General features: G+C 43.7%; 2 protein-coding genes across 3 annotated transcripts; both read left to right on the top strand.

The window, feature by feature from the left end:
• The first annotated feature begins 285 nt into the window (after positions 1–285).
• LOC123076846 (fructose-bisphosphate aldolase 1, chloroplastic) lies at positions 286–4,182 on the top strand. The gene is made up of 6 exons (XM_044498992.1): positions 286–548; positions 1,786–2,055; positions 2,165–2,274; positions 2,360–2,450; positions 3,126–3,395; positions 3,691–4,182. Exons 1-6 carry the CDS (start codon positions 405–407, stop codon positions 3,967–3,969), a joined length of 1,164 nt encoding a protein of 387 aa, XP_044354927.1. The 5' UTR covers positions 286–404; the 3' UTR covers positions 3,970–4,182.
• Positions 4,183–4,417: 235 nt separating this feature from the next.
• Positions 4,418–9,444, top strand: LOC123076845 (zinc finger BED domain-containing protein RICESLEEPER 2). Of its 2 annotated transcripts, none has more exons than XM_044498990.1 (5): positions 4,418–4,654; positions 5,861–6,000; positions 6,107–8,180; positions 8,260–8,313; positions 8,935–9,444. In XM_044498990.1, exons 2-3 carry the CDS (start codon positions 5,865–5,867, stop codon positions 7,528–7,530), a joined length of 1,560 nt encoding a protein of 519 aa, XP_044354925.1. In that variant the 5' UTR covers positions 4,418–4,654; positions 5,861–5,864; the 3' UTR covers positions 7,531–8,180; positions 8,260–8,313; positions 8,935–9,444. The 2 variants fall into 2 exon arrangements, with proteins under 2 accessions (XP_044354925.1, XP_044354924.1); XM_044498989.1 differs by having other exon boundaries at positions 6,104–8,180.
• Positions 9,445–27,315: the final 17,871 nt, after the last annotated feature.

The raw sequence follows: 27,315 nt of genomic DNA, 5'->3' as shown, positions 1-27,315 counted from the left end.
AAGGAATTCCATCAGCCTAATATATACAATCTGGTGAATGGAGGTAGTAGGAAGAGAAGGGGCGTTGTCGTGAGTCCGGGAGAAAAGGAGGGGCGTTCTCGTGATTTCCAACGTGGGCATCTCATCTGGCCTCGGCGGATCCGCCCAGCGGCGGAGAGATCCACGGCCAACATAAAAAAACGAAACTATCTCACTCTGGCCCCTCACCTATTGCCGTATCACGCCAGCCACCTCGGTCCGTCGAGAAGAGGGTTGGTCAGGGGCTCCGTTGAACATACTTAGCAAATGGAGGGCCAGGATGCATAAAACCGCGGTCGTACTTCCTCCGCCAGCCACCAACCCACTCCCTCTCCCTATTTCTCGCCGTCGCGTCCAAACGCAGAACGCATCGACCGATCGAACCAATGGCGATGGTGACGGCGAAGCTCAGCTCCCCGGCCGCCGCCCGGCTCGCCCCCGTCCGGTCCGCGCAGCCCGCCCGCCGCGCCTCGCTCGTCCGCGTCCGCGCCTCCGGCGGCTCCTACGCCGACGAGCTCGTCTCCACCGCGGTGAGCGCCCCCGCCGACCAACCCTACGCCTCCCCCCCTCTCCGACCCCCGTAGCCTCGCCTAGGTCTAGGAGCCGGTGGCCCGCGGGAGGATCTCGCCTTGGGGCGTTGCATGCGGCGATCTGTGGTGGTGGCTCTGTTTGTTTGTTTAGTTTGGGTTGGCGTCTAGCGATCCGTGATGGGGACTGCTGTGTGGGGTTGGGGAAAACGGGGCCGTCGCGTGTGATTTTCCCAGCGAATTAAATTTCGATCGGGAACGAACCTTTTCTGCATGCATCAGGAGCGAGGAGGTCACAATCTCTTCCGTGCAATCGAATTTGGGCCGCTAGATGTGTGTATATATGCCGTGTCCATGGATTTCTTCTGTTATTTTAGATAGGGATAGCAGGTTTCACGATCTCAGTTACTCTGTTGCGTCTGGTACTTGCATCGGTCCCAGATCAGGCCACGGTAAATCTGGCGGTACATTTGGCTGTCTTTGTTAGGGTTGACTTGTAAATTGAGTCGCAAGACGATTGTCCCAGTAGCTATGGAAGTTGGCCATGTGATGCTGGTGTTGCTCTGAAGATAAACTCTCGCTTCCAAATACCATCGAATTGTTTCTAGGCAGTGTGGCCTTCTGTTACTAGTAGCTTGATGGGTTGATCTTCTGACGTACGATTTCTCTGCAATAATTGCCTGCGCGGAAAGCCTACTAGCAGTAGCAGTTTTAAGTTATGGTTTTGTTAGGATTTAATCTTGGCTCTTCAGCTTCGGTGAAAAGGATTTGCTTGTTTTCACGTTGGCATGATGGGTGGACTTGCTGACGTACGATTGTTCTGTAATAATTGCCTGTGCTTAAAACCAACTAGCAGCATTTTAAGTTCTTGTTTTTGTTAGAATTAATCTTGGCTTTTCCGCTTCGATGAAAACGATTTGCTTGCTTTCACGCTATCTGCTCTGCGTCATGTGTATATTAGATTTTATTTTGTTTCAACTGTAATGTTCTGTTGAACTGTTGATTTGCCAATTAGTGTGAAGCATGCCCTCATGCAAATGAACCATGCCTTTAGGTTTTGAACCACCGCAAGTCTAAAACTAACACTGATGATCGTATTAATTGTTTGATGTTGGGTATGCCAAACTGGTCTTGTAAGCTATTTCCTGTTTATTTTTCTTCAGTGTTCCTTCCTTCACAGCTGCAATGCATTCTCTGTTATGTTTCATGACTGCAAATCTAATAGTTCGTCCCATTGCAGAAAACTGTTGCTTCCCCTGGCCGTGGGATCCTTGCGATCGACGAGTCGAGTGCAACATGTGGAAAGAGATTGGCATCCATTGGTTTGGACAACACGGAAGTTAACCGCCAGGCTTACAGGCAGCTGTTGCTGACCACTGCTGGTCTTGGTGAATATATCTCTGGTGCTATTCTTTTTGAGGAAACTCTCTACCAGTCCACTACAGATGGCAAGACCTTTGTGGACGTCTTGAAGGACCAGAATATCATGCCTGGTATCAAGGTTGACAAGGTATGCATGCCATGATCTGACAACCGTTGATTTATCGTGATGTTGTAGTCAGCAAGACAGCTCTAGCATTCTAATCTTATTACTTGATTTATTTTTTTCTGCCCAAAAGGGTTTGGTTCCATTGCCCGGATCCAACAATGAATCCTGGTGCCAAGGTCTTGATGGTTTGGCCTCAAGGTGTGCTGAGTACTACAAGCAGGGTGCACGCTTCGCGAAGTGGTCAGTTCATACCCTTGTGCATTTTCTGACTTGTTTTATTCTCCTGTCCTTTCTAAACTTGCTATGCTATATTGATCTTCTATAGGCGGACTGTTGTTAGCATCCCTTGTGGTCCTACTGCATTAGCTGTCAAGGAAGCGGCATGGGGACTTGCTCGCTATGCTGCTATTGCTCAGGTAATACATGCTCTCAACTGCTGAACATTTTGGAATGAAGAAGTGATCCTTTATTTAGTTTGATATTTTACTCATGGAGAGTTGATGAACAGCATAATCATTTTTATGCTCATATTTGATATCTTATTCCTAGAAACCTGTGCGATGACATAACCTATCCTACAGTATAATCATCCATTGAACACTATCTCATAGCAAGTAGGGAGAACTAATTAATACGTAGAAAAAGTAAATATCTGTATGCTTGTGTAGGTATGCTGTTATTGAAATCATATATACCAATGAACACTAGCATGGTGGTTCTGTTCTGACACCACCAATCGGAACATTTTTCCCTTTGAAATTTCCAAATCAGGTTCTTCTTCGTAAGCTGATACTAGAATTTGATGAAATGAATGCAAAAATAGTACTCCCTCTGTTCGCAAACATAAGATGTTCTAACTTTTTTCTGAATCGGATGTATATAGACACGTTTTAGTGTATGGTGAAAGATTTAGTCCATATCTCAGTCCGTATGTAGTCCAATTGAAATACCCAAAACATCTTATATTTGTGAATGGAGGTAGTGTACATTATATGATTCAATAAAATTTATGCAACCTACACTATAATCTCTACTATTTTGGGCCCCTCTTTATCTTTACTTATCTTGTTTCGAACTTGAATAATCTGCAGGACAATGGTTTAGTGCCAATTGTGGAGCCAGAGATCCTTCTGGACGGTGACCATGGCATCGAGAGAACTCTTGAGGTGGCAGAGAAGGTGTGGTCAGAGGTGTTCTTCTACCTGGCCGAAAACAATGTTCTGTTTGAGGGCATCCTGCTGAAACCCAGCATGGTTACCCCTGGTGCTGAGCACAAGGAGAAGGCTTCTCCAGAAGCCATTGCGAAGAACACCCTCACAATGCTGAGGAGGAGAGTACCGCCCGCGGTCCCTGGAATCATGGTATGGTCTTCAACCTCTGAACCATTTTAGCTTCTGCTGATTATTTTTCTTCAGTCCATTTCCGGTGGACATATACTCCCTCCGTTCCTAAATATAAGTCTTTGTAGACATTTCAAATGGAATATAATATACGGATGCATGTAGACATATTTTAGTGTGTAGATTCACTCATTTTGCTCCGTATGTAGTCACCTGTTGAAATCTCTAGAAAGACTTATATTTGGGAACGGAGGGAGTACATAATAAACAGAGTAAGAAACAGTAGCAATAACCCCGATCGTCCCTTTCCCTTCAGTTCCTTTCCGGCGGACAGTCCGAGCTGGAGGCAACCATGAACCTGAACGCGATGAACCAGTCCGCCAACCCGTGGCACGTGTCCTTCTCGTACGCCCGGGCCCTCCAGAACTCGGTGCTGAAGACGTGGCAGGGGCAGCCCGAGAACATCGAGGCGGCGCAGAAGGCCCTGCTGGTCCGCGCCAAGGCCAACTCGTTGGCGCAGCTCGGCAGCTACACCGGCGAGGGCGAGAGCGACGAGGCCAAGAAGGGCATGTTCCAGAAGGGCTACACCTACTGATGAGGCGGCGGCAGGATGATTTATATATGAGATGCACGTCATTTTGCGGGGTTTTGTTTTCTAATTATGGGTGTGAATAATCAATCACCAGCGTGTTGGTGCCAACGACTGTTAGCTGTATTGGCAGTGCGGAAACTCTAGAGTTGCCTGAAGTTATATTTATGAGAACAAACAATTACTGTATGCATACCTACCCTGAGAAAGTTGATGATAGCTCACTGTTCAAAATGGGAATGGGTCGGGTCGGCCCGCTGGGTCATTGACCCGGCCCGAAATCTCGAGGCCAATGGGCCAGGTGGGTTGGCCTCGAATCATAAAATGGGTCAGTGGAGCCGGCACCGTGTGACCCGATGGACCAGACGGGTCGACCCAGCCGTCTGATCGCGCTGCCCTAGTCCATCTCTGCCGCCGCCCACCACGATCTCTGTAGGCTGCTCCCGACGATTTCTGCCGCCGCCGGCAGCTGCTGGCCATCTTTGCCGCCCTCGGCCTCCCCTGACCTTCTCTACCAGCCGCCCCCGACCATCTCTGCCGCCGCCGGCTGCCCCTGAACATCTCTGCTGGCCTGCTGCCGCCGGCGTTCCTCCCGCCTCTCGTTCGTCGTATTGGTCGCCGTCGAGCTCGCTGACCTGCGGTCCCGTCCACCGTCTACCTCGCCGTTCCGGTCGCCGTCATCATCTCGCAGGTGAGACTCTTGCCGGCTTCCTCCCTGTCCCAGCGCAGCTGCAATGCAAGCACTGGTCTTGTTTTGGTTCTTGATCAGTGTTGTCTGCAATTGTTTCAGTATTGATTCTGCTACTTTCGGTCAGTGTACTTTGTAGCCATGGGATCAGTCATTCAGTCGGTGTTGGTCCCTGTCATTCATTCAGTCAGTGTACTCCCAGGTCATGCCTTACTTTCAGTGTTGGTTCTGTAGTAGTTCTACGGTGTTGGTCCCTGTCATTCAGTCAGTGTACATGAACAAGTAACTAGATCATATTTGATTGGAAATGTTTTATATGAACAAGTACATGAACAAGTATGAACTAGATTTCACAGGATCAGAAACATTAGGTCCAAGCTGATGGAAAATTTCCTATGGCGAACGACATGCGCGCGGATAACTGTTCCCTGCATTTTTCGCTAACTCGCGTGCAGACAAGGATGGGAAAAGAAATAAAAAAGTTGAATCAAATCTGTGTCCAGTCCCTGGATCCATCTTGATCCATCTTGTATTTTAATTGCCTGCACTATCTGGATCCATCTTGCCTTCTCTCCCTGGATCCATCATACGGAGTAGTATGCTATTGTGTATTCAGGCTCCATGCACTAGCAGCCAATTTGTATTTTAATTGCCTGCACTAGCCCGTGTGATGAGTTGATGATTGCCTGCACTAGTTGCTCAGTTCATACTCCAGTTACATGATAATATACTATGCTGGCAGGGTCTATATTTGCACTTTGTATATACTTCCTCCGTAAAGAAATATAAGAGTTTTTAGATCACTAAAGTAGTGTTCTAAACGCTTTTATATTTCTTTACAGAGGGAGTATAATTGTTAACATTATTAACCATAAACCAAATGACATTATTTCTTTATGTTTCCTATGTGTGTTCCTATCCCCTGAACCAAATGACATTTAGTTTCCTATTCCTATAGTCTGAGCATTCATAGGATTTCAGATGCATGCCACCTCATTTCCTATACTTTTCCTATTCCTATGAAATTCCTATCCTATGAACCAAAGGAGGCCTAAGTGTTTGGATTCTCAAACCAAATTCTGTTAAGTTCATATACAAAATTTGTTGGTTGTCCTACACTAGTACAAGTAAATGAAATTTGGGTATTACATCTGCTGTTGATTTTGAAAGTTAATGCTCTCTAATGTTCCTATATTTCCCTCTGGTCAGAAAAATGGAAGAGGAAGAAGGGGACCATGAGGCATACCAAAGTGGTGGTTCATCGTTGATATCCGGTGCGACAATGAGAAGGGCTCAACCACCCCCAGGGGTGTCTCCTTCTTCGATAAACATTTGTAGAGCTTATCATGGTGAGTATTGGTAATCTTTCTTTTTCTAGGGATGCAAATTAATGATTGCTAAAATAAAAAAATACTCGTAATTGCAATGTTAACACTCGTGTCCTTTGCTCAGCAGGACGTTCACAAGACACTCGTATGGTTGATTGTGAAGAAGATGAGGCTGATGAAGAAGATGTTGACTATGAAGAAGAAGAGGAAGGAGAAGAAGATGAGGATGATGAAGAAGAATATGATGATGATGAAGAAGAAGAAGAAGAAGAAGAAGAAGAAGAAGAAGAAGAAGAAGAAGAAGAAGAGGGAGATAATGTGGATGAAGAGGGAGGGGTTGAGATCATTGACATGGGTTCATTTTCTGAACCGGGAAGAAAGTTTTTGTCTAAAGTGTGGAAAGAATATGAGCCTATCCGTGTTGATGGCATAGTTGTAGCTGCTGAGTGCAAACACTGTGCAAGGAATATTTGTGCTGAGCGTAAACATGGAACAAGTTCATTGCGCAAACATTTGAAGAGATGCAGGGAAAGGAAGAAGGTTCTTAGAGTTTCTGGACAGCTGAGTGCTTCTATCGTGAGTCCTGATGGAGTTGCAATGGGGCTCTGGACATTTAATCAGGCATTAGCACGCCGAGAGCTAATGAGGATGATTGTGTTGCATGAATTGGCATTCTCATTGGTGGAGTACGATGGATTTAGAAGATTTGTCTCTAGTCTAAATCCTAGCTTCAAGATGATATGTAGAAAAACAGTGAAGGAGGACTGCATGAAAGCATTTAAGGAAGAGAAGAGAATTCTGCAAAGGATGTTCCAAAACTCCAAATCCAAGATTTCTTTGACTACGGATCTGTGGACATCAAATCAGACAGTGGGGTACATTTGCATCACAGCTCACTTCATTGATGAGGAGTGGAAGCCGCAGAAGAGGATAGTGAAATTCGCAGCTATGGAGACGCCGCACACAGGAGCTGCAATGTTCAACGTCATGGTGAATTTCATAAGAGAGTGGAACATTGAAGATAATCTCTTTGCTGTGACGCTAGACAATGCATCAAACAATGGTGCAATGATGAAGCTATTGAAGGCACATCTCCTGCTTAAGAAGATGTTACCTGGTAGTGGCAAGTTGTTTCACCAACGTTGTGCTGCCCATGTCATAAATCTGATATGTCAAGCAGGATTGAACTTCCTTGGTCCAGTGATCAACATGATGCGTGAAAGTGTCAAATATATTCGAAGCTCACCAAGTCGAAAGGAAAAATTTCAAGAAATCGTTGCGCAGCATGGTGTATCATGTGGGAGAACTCCAAGTCTTGAAGTTCCAACTCGCTGGAACTCAACCTACATGATGATTGATATAGCGAAGGAGTATCGCGGAGTGTTTGACTCTTTGGCCATTCACGATAAACAATATACCTTCAAGCCATCTTTTGAGGATTGGGAAAATGCCGAAGATGTTTGCAGGCTACTGAAGGCATTTTATGAAGCCACTAATGTGATATCGGGCACAAAATATCCAACTGCTAATTTGTATTTCCATGAAATGTGAAAAGTGAAGCTGACCTTAGAGCAACAACATTATGAAGAGGATTCTGAGATGGGTACAACAGTCAAATATATGAAGAGAAAATTCAGAAGGTACTGGAAGATGACATGGTTGAGCCTTTGTATTCCAGTGATTTTGGACCCACAATTCAAGTTGAAATATATTGAGTTCCGATTTGGCCTAGAGTTTGGGAACGTAGCTGCAGCAATGATTGCTAAAATAAAAAAATGTGTTCCAAGGGTTGTTCAAGGAATACCTCCAATTGAATGACAATGGCTCAGATCCCATGTCACAAGGAGGTGATGATGACATGGCTATAAGTGGTGAAGATCCTATGGCTGATTGGGACCAACATGTCACCCTCACTGCTCGATCAACAAATTTGGATTCTACTGAACTTGATTCGTACTTGTCAAAGGTACCCATCCGTCGAAGTGATCAATTCAATATCCTTGCATGGTGGCAGACGAACTCAGGTGAATACCCAACGCTGAGTCGCATGGCAGTAGATATCTTGGCGGCTCCTGCCTCTGCGGTGGCATCCGAGTCCGCCTTCAGCACAGGGGAGAGAGTCCTATCAGATTTTCGAAGTCGAATGACCGCAACGACACTTGAAGCTCTTGTTTGCTTACAAGATTGGATAAGGGCCACCGGTAAAGCCATACAACACAAGTTTCTTCTTTGTTTCTTATCAATACTTCAAGTTTACAAGTTTCTTTTTTTTTTCTGCAGCTAATACTCAACGTAGCTTGGCTTCAGTTCATGACATTTTACTAGACTTACAAGGTATGAGAAACTTTCTGATGTATGTAGTGCCATGTATATGAAAGTACACTTAAAGTATGATGTCTGCTTTTTAAAGAGGGATTTCATATCTACAGTTTGTTCCAGGGAACTATTTGCAAGATGCAGCCCAAACATGTAGATGAATATATAGTGTTTTACACACAGAACTGCACCAGTTCGTTTTGGCCTAGGTTTAGAACTATCTTCAACGGTTTGTGTAGCCATAAATTCTATTTAATCATTGGTGTTGACTTTGTAGTGCTTTTAGTTTTGGTTTCCCCAAGTTATAGTTGATCTCTAATATATATTTCTTTTTTCTCTCAGATATGAATGTGTAGTTCAGATTCATTTTTTTCATCGCCAAACTATATTAAAAATATGCATTGCTAACTAAATCTTGATTAGAATATGTTGCGGAGTGGATGACGGGTAGTGTATAATGGATATTTAGAAGTGTATTTTCTTGCAAACCTGATCATGAATTGGTTTTCTGGAACACGCATTTGCTACTAAGCATATTCCTCTGTTCATAAATATATTATTTAGTTTTTTTGATGGATAAATATACTATTTAGTTGATGTGCACAGAATTACTCTTGTAACATTTCTTTGTAAATACAGATATCGAGGACTGATGCTTGTTGGAGCAATTGATGTTAAACCTCAAGCAGATGGTGAAGCAAAGATATGTCAGCTTTCTCTATAACCTACTGGATGTGAAAAGATTAGCATGTTGAACCTGTAATATTTTGATCTTGTATGAGTCTGTTGGATTGAGGTCATTAGCTTGACGTTCTTTGAAACTTGTAATCTTTTGATCTTGTTCGAATCTATTGGATTGAGGTATTTAGCTTGATGCTCTTTCAAACATGTAGTCTCATGATCTTGCCATTTTACTAAACATTTGCTAAATTCTGTGTCGGCCTCATGTACCCAATGGGTCAATGGGGCCACAAAATTCTGATAAAATGGGCCGGCCCGTGGCCTCATATTTTGACCTTGGGGCCACGGGGCCAGGGCTGGGTCGGCCCATTCCCATTTTGACTCACTGTAGGCGGATGCCGAGAACAGCTTGGGTTGTGGACCTGAGAAGCTCTGGCGCACACGGAGAATTTACCCGGAGTATCTGGTTTCTACAGACTGTACAACTTTCTTAAATTTCTGGAAAATTCACATAACGTAGATGCAAAAATATGTATAATTTCTTGAAAAAACAATTCAAAGTTCAGCCTATAGCCCTAGAAAAAAAATAGTGATGATAATGGGCCAAATCAAGAGTCCAACTTTACTAGTATGCATTTTTTCCTGTGTTGCGTTTTCGCTAAGTAGTACATGCATATTGCATATGTGCTCACAGATTATCAGAAATTTTAGGGTGCATTATATACCGTGTATATATGGTCTCACAAAATTTCTGAATATTTATTAGGAACACTGCAATGTTCTAGTAAGCCTGATATGGGGATCCTATGATCATCTGCTGCTGCAGACCGCCAAATAAGCTCTCCCAAGGAGTCATTTGGTTTCAGTTGTAGGGTAACGCAGCAGAAAACAAAAATTTTCCGACCTACACACCAGCCCAGGACCACTATGGAGACTGCATACATGGTTTGATCTTTTTCGTTACCGACTCGTAGCGCAGCGGGAAGTAGAGTCGATGACGATCGGCGGTGCAGATCCCCGCAGCTAGGATTTACAACCTCCCAACCGCGAGGATGTATACCCTCATCTGCTCCTCAGACAGCCCTCCAGGAGGCGGTCGAACAGCCCCCCGGACGGTGTCGCGGACAGCCCTTCGGGAGGACCTTCGAAACTCGAACGGTCACTCGGACAGCCCTTCGGGAGGACCTTCGAAACTCGGACGGTCACACGGACAGCCCTTCGGGAGGCACTCACGAACTAAGACCGAAACTACAATCTCTCTACAGAGTTGCACACATACGGTGTCATCTATCCGGCAGGGCTTCGCCGTCCAGAACTAGTTCCCGCCGGAACCCAGACAGCCTTACGGCTCTACGAAACTCTTTTCGTGGGAGGGAGAGAAGAAGCCAGATAATGCATGGCATGTGTATGAGAGCAAGGGATGAGTGTGGAGGGCTGCCCCTCCACCTCTATTTATAGGAAATCCCAAGGGGGTAGGGTAGTTTCACAAAAAACCCAAAATGCACATGAATGAAGTCCTTCCACAAGGACCTAGGAGTGAAACCAAGGAACAAGAGGGTCCCCAAGGGGGGATACCCCATGTGGCCAGCCACACCCCCATGAGGGGCCCAAAAAATGGCTCCTATCCATCCATGTCATCCCCAAGATCTTTTGGAGCAAAGCCCCAAAAGGTGGCTTTCCATAAAGTAACCATAAAGCTGATTTTCACTATTCACGACGACATTTTTCAGCGTCTGATCGAACTGAAAATATTTATGTGGGCTAAGAACATTTCCAGTACCCACTAAAATGATTTTCAACGCGTTCCGAAACAATTCCGGTTTTAGTGATTTTCATCTGCGAAACGCATCTGAAGTGGCTCCGGCAGCTCCGGAACATTTCCGGTTTTTATCTCAGAAAATTCCAAAAAGCTTCCAGAATGATTCTGGCATCCTCCAAGAATTATCAGGCATGTGCCGAAACCAATTTGACTTAATGGTGTATCCCGAAACAACTTTTCGGTATCATCCCAACTTATCCGATGACCTCTCTCTGCGATACGATTCCGCTGTCCGAAACTTTTCGGTGTCCGAAACTTTTTCGGTGATTTTCTCTCAGACTCCCTGTCTAGTATTCAGCAGATAGATGACCCTTAAGCGTGTGACCCTATAGGTTCGGTGAAGTATAGACATGACCCGGAACCCCTTCCGATCAATGATCAACATCGGAGCCGTGGACACCCATATTGACCCCTATACCCACACGAATAAATATTCGAGTGAACCTCCAGTTGCCGTGTGCTATTCCTGTTGCTTCGCGATATGTTACAAATACCCGAGGTGAGACATGTTGGCATTCCCGTCGATCAACAACTTGTCCACTATGCTAGTTACCTCGCTACCGGTATTGTTCTCTTTTCTCGTTATCGTGTTCCGGCATCCCCGTGATAAAATCACAAAGTGTCTGGCCAGACGATGATGGATACCGTAACACCGAGAGGGCCTAGAGATATCTCTCCATCGTCGGAGGAGCAAATCCCAATCTTGAGCTATCAAGTTACTTGACACACTTTTCCATGAACCCGTAAGCCGCCGTAATAGCCACCCATTTACGGATGACGTTTAACAAACCCCAAAGTTCATGAAGCAAGCATGAAGAAACTCGATACTCTCATGGTCTAAGGAATCATGCAAACGTTAACCATCTCTGTGTTATGTACCAATAAACTTGTGACGAATGAATCTCATAGCATAACATCATGCCGGGTCGATTCAACACAAATATTCTCTTAACATTATGCCCTCAAGGTTGCTGACATAGACATGCCCATGATCAGGAAAACATAACCATCATGCAACACTTGAGCTAGTCTTAGAGGCCAGACTAGGAATACATTTTACCGTTTATTATTCCACACGTGCATATGAGTCTTCCTCCGAGCCTCGTGGTTATTGCAGACTCGAGAACCATAGCAGTTATAGCATGGAACATAAACATAATTCTGAACTCGGAGATAAATAATATCATTTATTATTGCCTCTAGGGCATATCTCCTACAGACTCCCACTTGCACTAGAGTCAATAATCTAGTTAATGCCAATGCACTTTACACCTGTGGCACACCGGTGTAAATATGCTCCGCTTGTGGTATAGCCTGATGTCCAACGGATCTGACGACTTCAGTTCCGTGTGTATCTTTGCATGTCCTCGTGTTTTCACGTTTTCACAAAATTCATATTTTGTGTGGACTTGGCTTTGTATGTATGTGAATCACAGGTCGAACCTGGATTCCTTAGACTGAGTTTTGGAGCAACTACCTGCAGTAGTGTCCCATTGTCAAAAGCCATCTTGGAACTATACTAAGTTCATGAATGAACTATATGATTCAACATCTTCTTTGTGGCTTCTAAAGCGTCAACATACTTAGCCCTTGTTATAGAATTCGCCACAGTAACTAGTTTGAACAAATTCCAACTAACTGTGCCACCACATTGTGTGTTACACAAAACCCTTAACTTAAATCAAAAATCGCACAGTGAAAAGATGAAGACTATCGATGTAACATTTTACAACGAACTCTTCATGATCTCCGCTTGCAAGAAAACATATCATCAGTACTTACTCTAGTACTCAATGACATTTTTCACTGTTGTCCCACGATCAGTACTTTGATCACTTTAGTATCCATACTCGCAACACCTTGGGAGTATCGGACATATCTGGTTGTTTTACATACCATGGAATACATGATTAATCCAAACACAAAAGTGTGTGGAATCTGCATCATGTATTTTACTCATCAGTGTTTTGGGACACCGAGTCTTGCAAAAACTCCTTCCATGTGACTTTGGCAAGAATCACTCCTTGGCGTTTTAAATGCTAAAAGGTTTTAGCATCTTGTCAATATGTATTCATTGCTTAGCCCCATTAGGTAAATCTATCTCCATAGATCATCATGCATAATATTGAGGCTATTTAGCCTAAGCACTTCATCGAAAAACTATTTTCAAATGAAGTCCTAATTCGTGTCAAGAAATTTATTTCCAATTACCAATGTGCCAAGCACATAAGGTTTTTAGAAATATTATTACGCTCCCACTTACTTTCTTGAATTACAAGCATCTTCGTTACCCATTGATGAAGTCAAAACCCCTTTGACCATTTCATCAAAACACGAAGATTCCAACTCCATTTTGCTCTCTTCTGTCCATTGCTGGAACTATGAAGTTTGCTTACCTACTAGCATCCTCTGGATCGACAAATTACTTTGGACTGTATCATATACAAGTCCTAGCTTTCATTTCCATCAGATGGAAATCCTTTTATCATCCATGTTTCATATCTCATGATTGAAATATGTATTAATTGCTAGTTCAACCCGAACCGACTTTAAGCATCGCTACGATGAAAACAACCTCATCGTAGTCAACTCTTGAATTTGTTATTTTAACAAGTCGAGCTTTATGGATAAAACATTTTATCCGTATCAGTTTTAAGTTCCATAAATATTCGTTAGACTCTAAGTCTTCCGAAAGGTGTATCAAGGTTTTAATCTTGAATCACTTATATGGAAACTAACTTGGGTTGTATTGGCATTTAGCCAATTCCGGAGTCAGGGCCCATCAACGCTTCCTTGTGTATCGTAGGTATAATGTTGTCTAACAACAATATCTCGTTTGCGCACCTGAGAGGTTTGCACGAGCCTTGCCTACGTGGTTCAGCTGCAAGTTCGACCGAAGTTCATACATTTTATTGTAGAGACTTCCGTATCAGTCGCAGTAGGAAACTCTGGAATTACTTCCAAGGTCTCTTTCCTTTGATCTGATGACGTAGATACTGTTTATCTCGTCGAGTTGCACTATTCTCCCACTCACCTTTTTGAAAGAACCATTCTCTTTAAAAGCACACCGTTTCGCGGCAAAACTATTTGCCTCGGTATAGTGAGGGAGGAATAACCAACATTTTGGTATAACCTACAAAGTAGCACTTGTCTGATTTGGAATAGGTTTGTAACCTTTTACACAAGCCCCATATTCCAAATGTTAAGAAAAGATATAACATGGTTGGGCGTACCATACCATGGCTTCATTTCAACAGACCCGATGTAGCTCTTTTCAGTGTAAAATCCGCAGTCTCTAAAGCATCACTTTAAAAGGGATAATGGCAAATTTATTTATGTCATCTTTCACCTTACCATGTCATAAATGGTTTGATTACATCTCCACAGACTTTCCACTTGCAGTGGTGTTCCGGGAGGTGCAAGTTATGAAACCCCTTTCACAACTCATCAGACATTCGCTAAACATGTAACTCAAATATTCCTTTGTGCAATCAAATTGCAGAAACATAATTTTCTTGTTACAATAACTTCTACTTCATTTTTGAGAACCTTTCGAATGATTTCAAAAGATCCAGACTTACGTCTCATCAAGTAAATATCCATATATCTACTTGAGTCATTTCTGAAGATAAATAAATCCACCACTAACAACACTTATCGGACTACACACATCAAATGTATGATCACTAATAAGTTTGTTGTCGTTCCTTATGGCCTGTGAACGGTATTTTAGTCACTTCACTTTTCGGAGGAAAGTTGCAAGTGTCAGATGATTCAACATCAAGAAGACTTCAAAATCCATCATAATGGAATTTTCCATGCGGTTTCTCCAATGTGACCAAATGTAGTGCCACACTTGTGTGGTATTCTTTTAGTCTTGCGACATTTAGCGTCAGTGTTATGGATGTATCATATTACCATCAATATTCATAACATACATGCCATCTTGGATGGAAGCATGGCCCTTCATGTTATTCATAATACTTAACAACAATTGTTGTTTTTATGAACAACTCTTTTGCAACAAACATTGTGCAATGGGCTAGAGTGTATGAAACTCTAAAATGAATTATGAAAGTAAACCCAGAGGTATTGTATTATTATCAATATTCATAACATACATCTCATTCATAATGAAAGTATGGCCCTTGTGTTATTCATAACATCGAACATAAAAAGTTCTCTTATGAACAACCTTCTTGCAAGATACCTTATGCAATGGGATAGAGTTTGTAAAACTCTAAATGAATTATGAAAATAAATACAGATGGCAATACACCGATGGAAGGTATAGTAACATTTACTATGTTCCCTGTGTATACCTTAACCTCATTTCTAGCTAGTCTTTCAGGCCATAGTAGTTCTTACATCGAGTTGCAACAGAATGCAATCGAGCGGGCAATTTTGTGATGAACTCACAATACCCAAGAATTAGTGATTAACATGTTTAACCATAATTCGCAAGAACTATATCTTTGACCAGCCTTCTATACATCAAAAACTTGTATGACATTCATACATGAGCTGGATATTCCAGTCTTCTTTCCTTTTGCCTTTATACTTCTAACAGTTTAACTTTTAGTATTTCTCCTACTCTCAGAAGAAGCACCCAACTTAAGAGTGGCATTAGCCCCGGACTTCCTAGGCGTGTAAGTCATACTAACACCCTTTGGACACTTCCTTTCTCTTTAAGTTGTTGTTTTATTCACCTTTCATTATATGACAGGCGTTCTTCTGGATCCCTTTCCCAACAGTCAAATGCATAGTAAACACTTTTACTAATACTTGCAAACAAACATTGCTTTGTTTGTATCTGAAAATAATTTTCAGTTCCATGAATATCATATAACTAACCCAACTTTCGAAGTCTGGGTTTCATGGAAGCAACCATATTCCACTTGACCGTAACAGAATTCTAGCTTTTGGATCGAAGGACGAGAGTCACATGATCCATAACATTAGCGGGAGGATACGGAAAGCATGCGATAGGACAAAGTCCTTCTCGGCACTTTTGAGGACAATCCTCATATTACGTTACCAATCGTAAAGTTTTAACCAGATATTTAACAGCTATTCAATTTTAATAGGGAAGGTGGAAATGCGAGCCATTATTCTACAACTATTATGCAAGAAACACTTAGACAGTGTTCATAATTAATTGCACTGAGAATTTAAACATGTTAATTCAACAGTGCGCTCCCACTCAAATCAATATCTCTCACAATTAATTTTGAGTGATACAAGATCCAGACTTCAATTCATCGCCATAGAATCATCATCTCATAACGGGAATTTTAATCGGTAGGCCAACTTGCCGATCACATCTCTATGTGACTCTTGCTCATCTTTCGATGCGTGTGTTCCGAGCTCAGGACGATCCTGCCATGAACGTCAAGACAACCAAGTGATCTTGTTGCGAGGTCTGACCTCACCCGCCTCACACTTCTCTAATCGTTCGTACCCATGCATCCATGGCGCACCCCGAAAAGATAGGTGCCGTGACGGTGCTACACTTGGGAGAACACTAACTACTTGATATTTTAAGTGAGAGATCACCCTAATAAAAGCGACTACCGCGCAATCAAGAAGGGTGCATCATAAGGGATAAACATCTCAGGCAATTCATAATAGCATGATATGGTATAGCCCTTTCTGACGGAGAAGTATTTCATTTCTTCGTCTTCGGCATTCGCGTTGGTGGTCACCTTCACGAAGATTGCCACCACCTTGTCGATGCACCAGATAATATTGCTATTTCTATAGCTAACAAAATAATGCATTACAACAAGGTTGACACGCAGGTCATTAAAATGCAATCATATGGCTCCAGCCATCATGCCGAATCATGACACACAGGTCATGTTAATCAAATTACATCATATAGTCATCTCATACATAATCGAATTAGTATGAGCACTGCTATACCACATCACATGCACATCCTGCAAAACCAAGTTAGACGCCTCTAATAGGTTTATGCAAAATTTTATTTTACGTGGCTTCTAAGGTTTTGACTTAAACCGCAGCTACCAACGTTTTATCATCAAGTATGATTATTCAGGTTGCTAGATTAACATCTCGGGGTGTATGAAACACGGGATAATTAAATCTCGAGCCCCATACTAAACTTCGTCATACGCATGACCCCCGTGCAGATCATATCTGCAATGCCCTTTCATCTGCGAATTTCATCTTTCTTTTGACTATGGCAGAACCCAAAGAACTGATAGCACTTCCATGATCAATCAGGATCACGGATTGCCAGAACTTTGTCAAATTCCACCATGCTGTCTCGAGATTGAGCAAACGCAAATTCTAGGGAAGCAACAAGAACCTCGGGTAACAGATTTCATCTGTCACCCGCATAAATAATTTTCAGCAATAGATCTCATCTACTACCTAATTATATTATGCAATACCCATACATCTCCATGTATTCTAGATCGAAACCTGCATCTACGCATAGCACGGCTCTTGATGCCACTGTAGGGTAACGCAGCAGAAAACAAAAATTTTCCGACCTACACACCAGCCCAGGACCACTATGGAGACTGCATACATGGTTTGATCTTTTTCGTTACCGACTCGTAGCGCAGCGGGAAGTAGAGTCGATGACGATCGGCGGTGCAGATCCCCGCAGCTAGGATTTACAACCTCCCAACCGCGAGGATGTATACCCTCATCTGCTCCTCAGACAGCCCTCCAGGAGGCGGTCGAACAGCCCCCCGGACGGTGTCGCGGACAGCCCTTCGGGAGGACCTTCGAAACTCGAACGGTCACTCGGACAGCCCTTCGGGAGGACCTTCGAAACTCGGACGGTCACACGGACAGCCCTTCGGGAGGCACTCACGAACTAAGACCGAAACTACAATCTCTCTACAGAGTTGCACACATACGGTGTCATCTATCCGGCAGGGCTTCGCCGTCCAGAACTAGTTCCCGCCGGAACCCAGACAGCCTTACGGCTCTACGAAACTCTTTTCGTGGGAGGGAGAGAAGAAGCCAGATAATGCATGGCATGTGTATGAGAGCAAGGGATGAGTGTGGAGGGCTGCCCCTCCACCTCTATTTATAGGAAATCCCAAGGGGGTAGGGTAGTTTCACAAAAAACCCAAAATGCACATGAATGAAGTCCTTCCACAAGGACCTAGGAGTGAAACCAAGGAACAAGAGGGTCCCCAAGGGGGGATACCCCATGTGGCCAGCCACACCCCCATGAGGGGCCCAAAAAATGGCTCCTATCCATCCATGTCATCCCCAAGATCTTTTGGAGCAAAGCCCCAAAAGGTGGCTTTCCATAAAGTAACCATAAAGCTGATTTTCACTATTCACGACGACATTTTTCAGCGTCTGATCGAACTGAAAATATTTATGTGGGCTAAGAACATTTCCAGTACCCACTAAAATGATTTTCAACGCGTTCCGAAACAATTCCGGTTTTAGTGATTTTCATCTGCGAAACGCATCTGAAGTGGCTCCGGCAGCTCCGGAACATTTCCGGTTTTTATCTCAGAAAATTCCAAAAAGCTTCCAGAATGATTCTGGCATCCTCCAAGAATTATCAGGCATGTGCCGAAACCAATTTGACTTAATGGTGTATCCCGAAACAACTTTTCGGTATCATCCCAACTTATCCGATGACCTCTCTCTGCGATACGATTCCGCTGTCCGAAACTTTTCGGTGTCCGAAACTTTTTCGGTGATTTTCTCTCAGACTCCCTGTCTAGTATTCAGCAGATAGATGACCCTTAAGCGTGTGACCCTATAGGTTCGGTGAAGTATAGACATGACCCGGAACCCCTTCCGATCAATGATCAACATCGGAGCCGTGGACACCCATATTGACCCCTATACCCACACGAATAAATATTCGAGTGAACCTCCAGTTGCCGTGTGCTATTCCTGTTGCTTCGCGATATGTTACAAATACCCGAGGTGAGACATGTTGGCATTCCCGTCGATCAACAACTTGTCCACTATGCTAGTTACCTCGCTACCGGTATTGTTCTCTTTTCTCGTTATCGTGTTCCGGCATCCCCGTGATAAAATCACAAAGTGTCTGGCCAGACGATGATGGATACCGTAACACCGAGAGGGCCCAGAGATATCTCTCCATCGTCGGAGGAGCAAATCCCAATCTTGAGCTATCAAGTTACTTGACACACTTTTCCATGAACCCGTAAGCCGCCGTAATAGCCACCCATTTACGGATGACGTTTAACAAACCCCAAAGTTCATGAAGCAAGCATGAAGAAACTCGATACTCTCATGGTCTAAGGAATCATGCAAACGTTAACCATCTCTGTGTTATGTACCAATAAACTTGTGACGAATGAATCTCATAGCATAACATCATGCCGGGTCGATTCAACACAAATGTTCTCTTAACATTATGCCCTCAAGGTTGCTGACATAGACATGCCCATGATCAGGAAAACATAACCATCATGCAACACTTGAGCTAGTCTTAGAGGCCAGACTAGGAATACATTTTACCGTTTATTATTCCACACGTGCATATGAGTCTTCCTCCGAGCCTCGTGGTTATTGCAGACTCGAGAACCATAGCAGTTATAGCATGGAACATAAACATAATTCTGAACTCGGAGATAAATAATATCATTTATTATTGCCTCTAGGGCATATCTCCTACATCAGTGGATCCTGGCCTTATCCCTGGGAAAGAAGACATGGGCCAACTTCACCCGGGGCAGCCCACGGCGCCATTTGGTAGCCCACTGTCGGGAGGGACCTCTACCCTTTCAACGGCCCTTCCCTGGGAGCGTTTCCCTGATCTCTTTATGCTGGGAAGGAAATCCTCCAGAAGCAACGACATAGACTCGATCCTCCCGAGCTTCCCCTGCCCCTCCGGCCAAGCGCTTCTCTCTCCGTCGGCGACTCCACTCCCTTCCTCCTGCCAAGATCCTCTGCCCGGTGATGACGATGGCGATGAGGTCTCCTACTTCCGCCGAGATCGACTACCCCACATGGCTCATGTCTCCTTCGACGAACAACAACGTGTTGGGATATCCTCCTCATGCGGGCTGTGAGGAGATGACCACTTGAGGCCATTTAGGCAGCCCAAAGAGGTGCAGAAGCCCACTACCCATTAGGGTTATGACCTAGGGTCATTTTGGTCTTTGCACATAAGTGGATGGGATGCTTTACTCTCCATCCAGCAGCCACCACCAAGAGTGATGAAGATCAGTTCATCCTCCAAGGGAGAAGAAGAGAGAAAACCAAGAGAGCAAGGGAAGAAGAGGAAGATTGAAGGAAGAAGCAAGGGAGCTCCTCCCCAAGGTTGTGATGGTCTAGATCCACTACCTTGTCTCCTTCAAGCTCCGGTTTCACCATCTTTCGTGAGATTGTTCCAATCTCTAGTTCTTGAGCCGCAAATCTTATTGTGTTCATCCAAGATTCAGAAATCTTGATGTATGAGATCCTCTAGTGCTATCTAGAGAAGAACTTGTTGTATCCCACATTTGATAATAGTGGAAGAGGATTTGGGTCGCTTCGGCCCGTGGTTTTTCCCCTTCAAGTTGAGGGGTTTTCCACGTAAAAATCTGGTGTCTCCTTGTTGATGCTTGCTGCTGTCCAGAAACTTACTCCTACCACAAGACACTAGGCTGAGGAGTGTCTTGCCTGCTGAGTAACATTTTCTGCCTCCATATATGCTGTTGCATATGTTTCCTTCCATGCTAAGCAATGATCCTTGAGTTAGTACATGATGTGGTGCTCAGATTACTTGTTTCCGCTACAGTTTTCAGTTAACCACAAGTGCATTTATGTGCTAATTCCCCAATAGAGTGGTATCAAAGCTTTGGTTGCTTAGAAGGTTGCAAATCTCAGTTGCTTGATTGTTGCTGGAAGAGCTGCTCACAATGCCTTTGGAAGAAAGCACTACTACAAGTGACATGATAAAACTTGATTCTTCGAATTACTCATTATGGAAGCCCATGATGGAAGACATTCTTTATTGCAAGGATTTGTATGAGCCAATTGTGATAGACAACATACCCACTGGTGTCACAGAAGAAGAATGGAGAGTATTGCACAGAAAGGCAGTAGGTATGATTCGGTTGTACATCAACCACAATATTTTCCACCATGTTGCAAACGACACAAATGCTTATGAGATGTGGCAGAAGTTGGAGTCCATGTACGAGAGGAAGACATCAATGAACAAAGCCTCGGTGATCAAAAGACTTGCAAAGTTTGAGTACTGAGATGACACAAGTGTGATTGAGCATTTGAATGTCTTCCAATGCGATATAAATCAACTTTCAGCCATGAAGACCAACCTTGAGGATGAGGTGCAGGCATTGTTGCTGCCGAGTTCCATGCCTGATAGTTGGAACACGCTTGTTGTGTCACTTAGCAATTCAACTCCGGATGGGAAGTTGACTTTGGAGATGGTGAAGAACAGTATGCTGAATGAAGAAACCAGAAAGAAGGAAAATGATGATGCCCCTTCTTCTGATGCATATGTGGCTGAAACCCATGGGAAGAATGAGAACCGTGGACGCAACAATACAAGATTTCAGCAAGGCAAAAGCAAATCCAGGGGGAGATCAAAGTCAAAACAGAGAAAAGATATTACTTGCTTTCATTGTGGCAATCCGGGACACATAAAGAGCGAGTGCAGGAAGTACAAAAGTGAGCTTGCAGAGGGGAAACTCACAAAGAAAACCGAGCAAAAGGCTGAGAGCAGTTCAGCCATGACCGCAACAGATGAGGACTATCTAATCATTGAAGATGAAGATTTCTATAGTGTTGTTCGTGATGATGCTATGAGTTGGGTTGTGGATTCAGGTGGGTCCTTCCACATCACATCATATAAGGAGTATTTTCACATCTTACACTAGTGGTGTTACTGGCCAAGTGATGATGGGAAATAGTGGTTCGTCAGCAATTGTTGGCAAGGGCTCTATATGCATTGAAACAAACACATGTTGCAGATTGGTGCTCGATGATGTGAGGCATGTTCCCGACATAAGGCTGAATTTGTTGTCAGTGGGCAAGCTTGATGATATCAAACATCCTAGTTATTTTGGTGAAGGAAAATGGAAGCTCGCCAAAGGCTCTATGATTGTGGCTCGAGGAAGTAAGCAAGGTAATCTCTATGTGACTAAAACCAAGTTGTGCAATGAGGTGTTGAACATTGCTGAAAAAGACACTTCGGTTGAATTGTGGCACAAGAGGCTTGGGCATATGACTGAGAAGGGCATGCACGCTCTTGCTCGCATGGAGTACCTCCCTGAGTTGAAAGGTATATCCTTGAAACCCTGTGCACATTGTTTTGCAGGTAAACAACATAGGGTTGCATTTCGTACACTCCCTCCACATCGTGCAGAAAATGTTCTTGATATTGTGCACATTGACGTTTGCTCCATGACTGAAAAATCTCATGGTGGAGCATTATACTTTGTGACTTTTATTGATACTTTGTGACTCCCTCCACATCGTGCAGAAAATGTTCTTGATATTGTGCACACTGACGTTTGCTCCATGACTGAAAAATCTCATGGTGGAGCATTATACTTTGTGACTTTTATTGATGACCATTCCAGAAAGGTTTTTGTGTATGTGCTGAAACACAAATACGAGACGCTTGAAGCCTTCAAGGAGTTCCATGCCAAGGTTGAAATAGAAACTGGCAGGAAATTGAAGTGCGTGAGATCAGACAATGATGGTGAATATAGAGGTCCTTTTGAAAGGTATTGCAGAAAGTTTGGCATCAGGCTTGAGAAGAGTCCACCAAAGACACCTCAGCTCAATGGTCTTGCAGAGAGAATGAACAGGACACTCACAGAGAGGGTCACAACTATGCTCTCTCGTGCTCATTTACCTAATTCCTTTTGGGCTGAAGCTTTGATGAATGCTATGTATGTGGTTAACCTATCTCCCTCAGTTCCTCTTGCAGGTGATATTCCTCAGAGAGTTTGATCAGGGAAGGAGGTATCATACAAGCACTTGAAGGTCTTTGGTTGTAGGGCATTTGTACATGTTCCAAGGGATGAGAGATCCAAGCTTGATAGCAAGACAAAGCAGTGCATCTACCTCAGCCAACCAAGTGAAGAGTTTGGGTACAGGTTGTGGGATCCAGCAAATAGGAAGATTGTGAGAAGCCGAGATGTGGTGTTCATTGAAGATGAAACAATAAAAGATATTGGGAAACCAGAGAAGCCAATGACCAGCACACCTCAGGTTGACATGGATCCAATCCGTCCTCCTCTCGTGCATGAAAATCATGGGGGAGATGATGACACTGAAGACAGTGGAGATGCAACTGATCAAGACAGTACAAGTCAAAGTGACGAGCAACCATCAAGTGATGATGATGAAGAAGTTGGTAATGATGATGCCAACAAAAATCCACCTGATTCACCACCAGTGCAACAGCAAAGAAGAAGTGAAAGAGTTCACATTCCTTCTTCTAAATATACACCACATCAATATGTGTTGATGACAGATGCAGGTGAGCCCTCATGCTATGAGGAGGCAATGTATGATGAGAACAAAGAAGAATGGTCAGAAGCCATGCAGGATGAGATCAATTCCCTATATGAGAATGATACTTTTGAGTTGGTGAATCTGCCAAAAGGCAAGAAAGCACTCAAGAACAAGTGGGTGTACAGAGTGAAGACTGAATAAAACACCTCACATCCAAGGTACAAGGCCATATTGGTTGTGAAAGGATTCAGGCAGAAAAAGGGCATTGATTATGATGAGATATTCTCTCCAGTGGTCAAGATGTCTTCGATCCGAGTTGTGCTTGGCATGGCTGCCAGCATGGACTTGGAAACTGAACAACTTGATGTGAAGACTGCATTCTTGCATTGTGATCTAGAGGAGGAGATATACATGGAGCAGCCAGAGGGTTTCATGGTTGCAGGCAAGGTTGTCAGAATCGCGATTTTGAATCGGATCGGACCTCCGATGGTAGGATCGCAAAATCATAGAATCTTCACTATTAGGATCATAGAAACGTAGATTCTATGAAGTAAAATCGTAGAATCAGAGGGGTTAGTTTGGATCGTAAAGTCGTAGAATCGTATAATAAAATCGCGATTTTGACAATATTGGTTGCAGGCAAAGAGCACTTAGTTTGCAAATTGAAGAAGAGCTTGTATGGCTTGAAGCAAGCTCCTCGGCAGTGGTACAAGAAGTTTGAGTCTTTTATGACTGGGCTTGGTTACCATAAAGCACAACCTGATCACTGTGTCTTTATGAAGAGGTACACCGAGGGTGACTTCATTATTCTCTTGTTGTATGTTGATGATATGCTGATTGTTGGAAATGGCACAAAGAGGATTGATCTCCTGAAGAAGGCATTGAGTAAATCATTTTCCATGAAGGATTTAGGACCAGCTAAGCAAATACTTGGCATGAAGATCTCCCGTGATAGATCAAAGAAGCTGCTTTGGCTCTCACAGAAAAGATATATTGAGAAGGTACTTGAAAGGTTCAATATGAAAGATGCAAAATCTGTTATCTCTCCGCTTGCAGGCCATCACAAACTGAATTCAAAACAATGTCCTACAAGCAAGAAGGAGAAAGAAATGAGGAAAGTACCTTACCAATCTGCTATGGGCATTTTGATGTATGCCATGGTATGCACTAGGCATGACATTGCCTATGCAGTTGGAGTTGTTAGCCGGTTCATGACAAATCTAGGTAAAGCTCACTGGGAAGTAGTGAAGTGGATTCTCAGGTATCTCAAAGGAACTTCTACATCTTGTTTATGCTTTGGAAGTGGTAATCCTGTATTGCAGGGTTATACAGATGCAGATTATGCAGGTGACAAGGATCGTAGGAAGTCCACATCCGGATACCTGATGACTTATGCAGGGGGAGCAGTGTCATGGCAATCAAGATTGCAGAAATGTATTTCTACATCAACTACAGAAGATGAGTACATTGCAGCAGTTGATGCTGGCAAGGAAGTTTTGTGGATGAAGAACTTCTTGCAAGAGCTCGGCATGAAGCAAGAGAAGTATGTTATATTTTGTGACAGTCAGAGTGCTATTCATCTTGCCAAGAATTCAAGCTATCACTCTCGAACCAAGCACATTGATGTGAGGTACCATTGGATTCGCGATGTTGTGAGTTCCAACTTGCTGAAACTTGAGAAGATACATACCAACGATAATGGTGCGGATATGATGACCAAGATATTGCCAAATGAGAAGCTACAAGCATGTTGCAAGGTAGCGGGTATGGCGGTGCCCCCCTCATGAGTCGGAGGGGGAGATTTGTTGGGATATCCTCCTCATGTGGGCTGTGAGGAGATGACCACTTGAGGCCTTTTAGGCAGCCCAAAGAGGTGCAGAAGCACACTACCCATTAGGGTTATGACCTAGGGTCATTTTGGTCTTTGCACATGAGTGGATGGGGATGCTTTACCTGTTGGGGAACGTAGTAATTTCAAAAAAATTCCTACGCACACACAGGATCATGGTGATGCATAGCAACGAGAGGGGAGAGTGTTGTCCATGTACCCTCATAGATCGAAAGCGGAAGCATTAGCACAACGTGGTTGATGTAGTCGTACGTCTTCAAGATCCGATCGATCAATTACCGAACGCACGACACCTCCGAGTTCAGCACACGTTCAACTCGATGACGTCCCTCGAACTCTGATCCACCCGAGCTTTAAGGGAGAGTTCTGTCAGCACAACGGCGTGGTGACGATGATGATGTTCTACCGACGCAGGGCTTCGCCTAAGCACCGCTACGATATTACCGAGGTGGATTATGGTGGAGGGGGGCACCGCACACGGCTAAGAGATCCAAGGGATCAATTGTTGTGTCTCCAAGGGGTGCCCCCCTCCCCGTATATAAAGGAGTGGAGGAGGGGGAGGGCCGGCCCTCTCTATGGCGCGCCCTAGGAGGAGTCCTACTCCCACCGGGAGTAGGATTCCCCCCTTCTAGGTAGTAGGAGTAGGAGTCAAGGAAAGGGGAGAGAGAAGAGAAGGAAGGAGGGGGCGCAGCCCCTCCCCCTAGTCCAATTCGGACTAGGCCTTGGGGGGGGGGGGGCGCATCCTCTCCTCTCTCTTTCCCCTAAAGCCCAATAAGGCCCATATACTCCCCGGCGAATTCCCGTAACTCTCCGATACTCCGAAAAATACCCGAATCACTCGGAACCTTTCCGATGTCCGAATATAGTCGTCCAATATATCGATCTTTATGTCTTGACCATTTCGAGACTCCTCGTCATGTCTCCGATCTCATCTGGGACTCCGAACTACCTTCGGTACATCAAAACACATAAACTCATAATATAACCGTCATCGAACTTTAAGCGTGCGGACCCTACGGGTTCGAGAACAATGTAGACATGACCGAGACACGTCTCCGGTCAATAACCAATAGCGGAACCTGGATGCTCATATTGGCTCCCACATATTCTACGAAGATCTTTATCGGTCAAACCGCATAACAACATACGTTGTTCCCTTTGTCATCGGTATGTTACTTGCCCGAGATTCGATCGTCGGTATCTCAATACCTAGTTCAATCTCGTTATCGGCAAGTCTCTTTACTCGTTCCGTAATACATAATCCCGCAACTAACTCATTAGTTACAATGCTTGCAAGGCTTATAGTGATGTGCATTTCTGAGTGGGCCCAGAGATACCTCTCCGACAATCGGAGTGACAAATCCTAATCTCGAAATACGCCAACCCAACAAGTACCTTCGGAGAAACCTGTAGAGCACCTTTATAATCACCCAGTTACGTTGTAACGTTTGGTAGCACACAAAGTGTTCCTCCGGTAAACGGGAGTTGCATAATCTCATAGTCATAGGAACATGTATAAGTCATGAAGAAAGCAATAGCAACATACTAAACGATCGAGTGCTAAGCTAACGGAATGGGTCAAGTAAATCACATCATTCTCCTAATGATGTGATCCCATTAATCAAATGACAACTCTTTGTCTATGGCTAGGAAACATAACCATCTTTGATCAACAAGCTAGTCAAGTAGAGGCATACTAGTGACACTCTGTTTGTCTATGTATTCACACATGTATCATGTTTCCGGTTAATACAATTCTAGCATGAATAATAAACATTTATCATGATGTAAGGAAATAAATAATAACTTTATTATTGCCTCTAGGGCATATTTCCTTCAGTCTCCCACTTGCACTAGAGTCAATAATCTAGTTCACATCGCCATGTGATTTAACACCAATAGTTCACATTACCATGTGATTAACACCCATCGTCATGTGACCAACACCCAAAGGGTTTATTAGAGTCAATAATCTAGTTCACATCGCCATGTGATTTAACACCAATAGTTCACATTACCATGTGATTAACACCCATCGTCATGTAACCAACACCCAAAGGGTTTACTAGAGTCAATAATCTAGTTCACATTGCTATGTGATTAACACCCAAAGAGTACTAAGGTGTGATCATGTTTTGCTTGTGAGAGAAGTTTAGTCAACGGGTCTGCCACATTCAGATCCGTATGTATTTTGCAAATATTCTATGTCTTCAATACT

Source organism: Triticum aestivum, chromosome 3D (genome assembly GCF_018294505.1).
Source record: "Triticum aestivum cultivar Chinese Spring chromosome 3D, IWGSC CS RefSeq v2.1, whole genome shotgun sequence".
NCBI lineage: Eukaryota > Viridiplantae > Streptophyta > Magnoliopsida > Poales > Poaceae > Triticum > Triticum aestivum.
This window is presented reverse-complemented; position numbering and strand designations above follow the sequence as displayed.

Excerpts from the sequence above, each read along its gene's own strand:
- LOC123076846 (XM_044498992.1), top strand. The coding sequence starts at position 405 with ATGGCGATGGTGACGGCGAAGCTCAGCTCCCCGGCCGCCGCCCGGCTC. Across the intron at positions 2,275-2,359 it reads GGTGCACGCTTCGCGAAGTG|GCGGACTGTTGTTAGCATCC; the intron begins GTCAGTTCATAC and ends GATCTTCTATAG. Across the intron at positions 3,396-3,690 it reads CCGCGGTCCCTGGAATCATG|TTCCTTTCCGGCGGACAGTC; the intron begins GTATGGTCTTCA and ends CTTTCCCTTCAG.
- LOC123076845 (XM_044498989.1), top strand. The coding sequence starts at position 5,865 with ATGGAAGAGGAAGAAGGGGACCATGAGGCATACCAAAGTGGTGGTTCA. Across the intron at positions 6,001-6,103 it reads CATTTGTAGAGCTTATCATG|CAGGACGTTCACAAGACACT; the intron begins GTGAGTATTGGT and ends TCCTTTGCTCAG.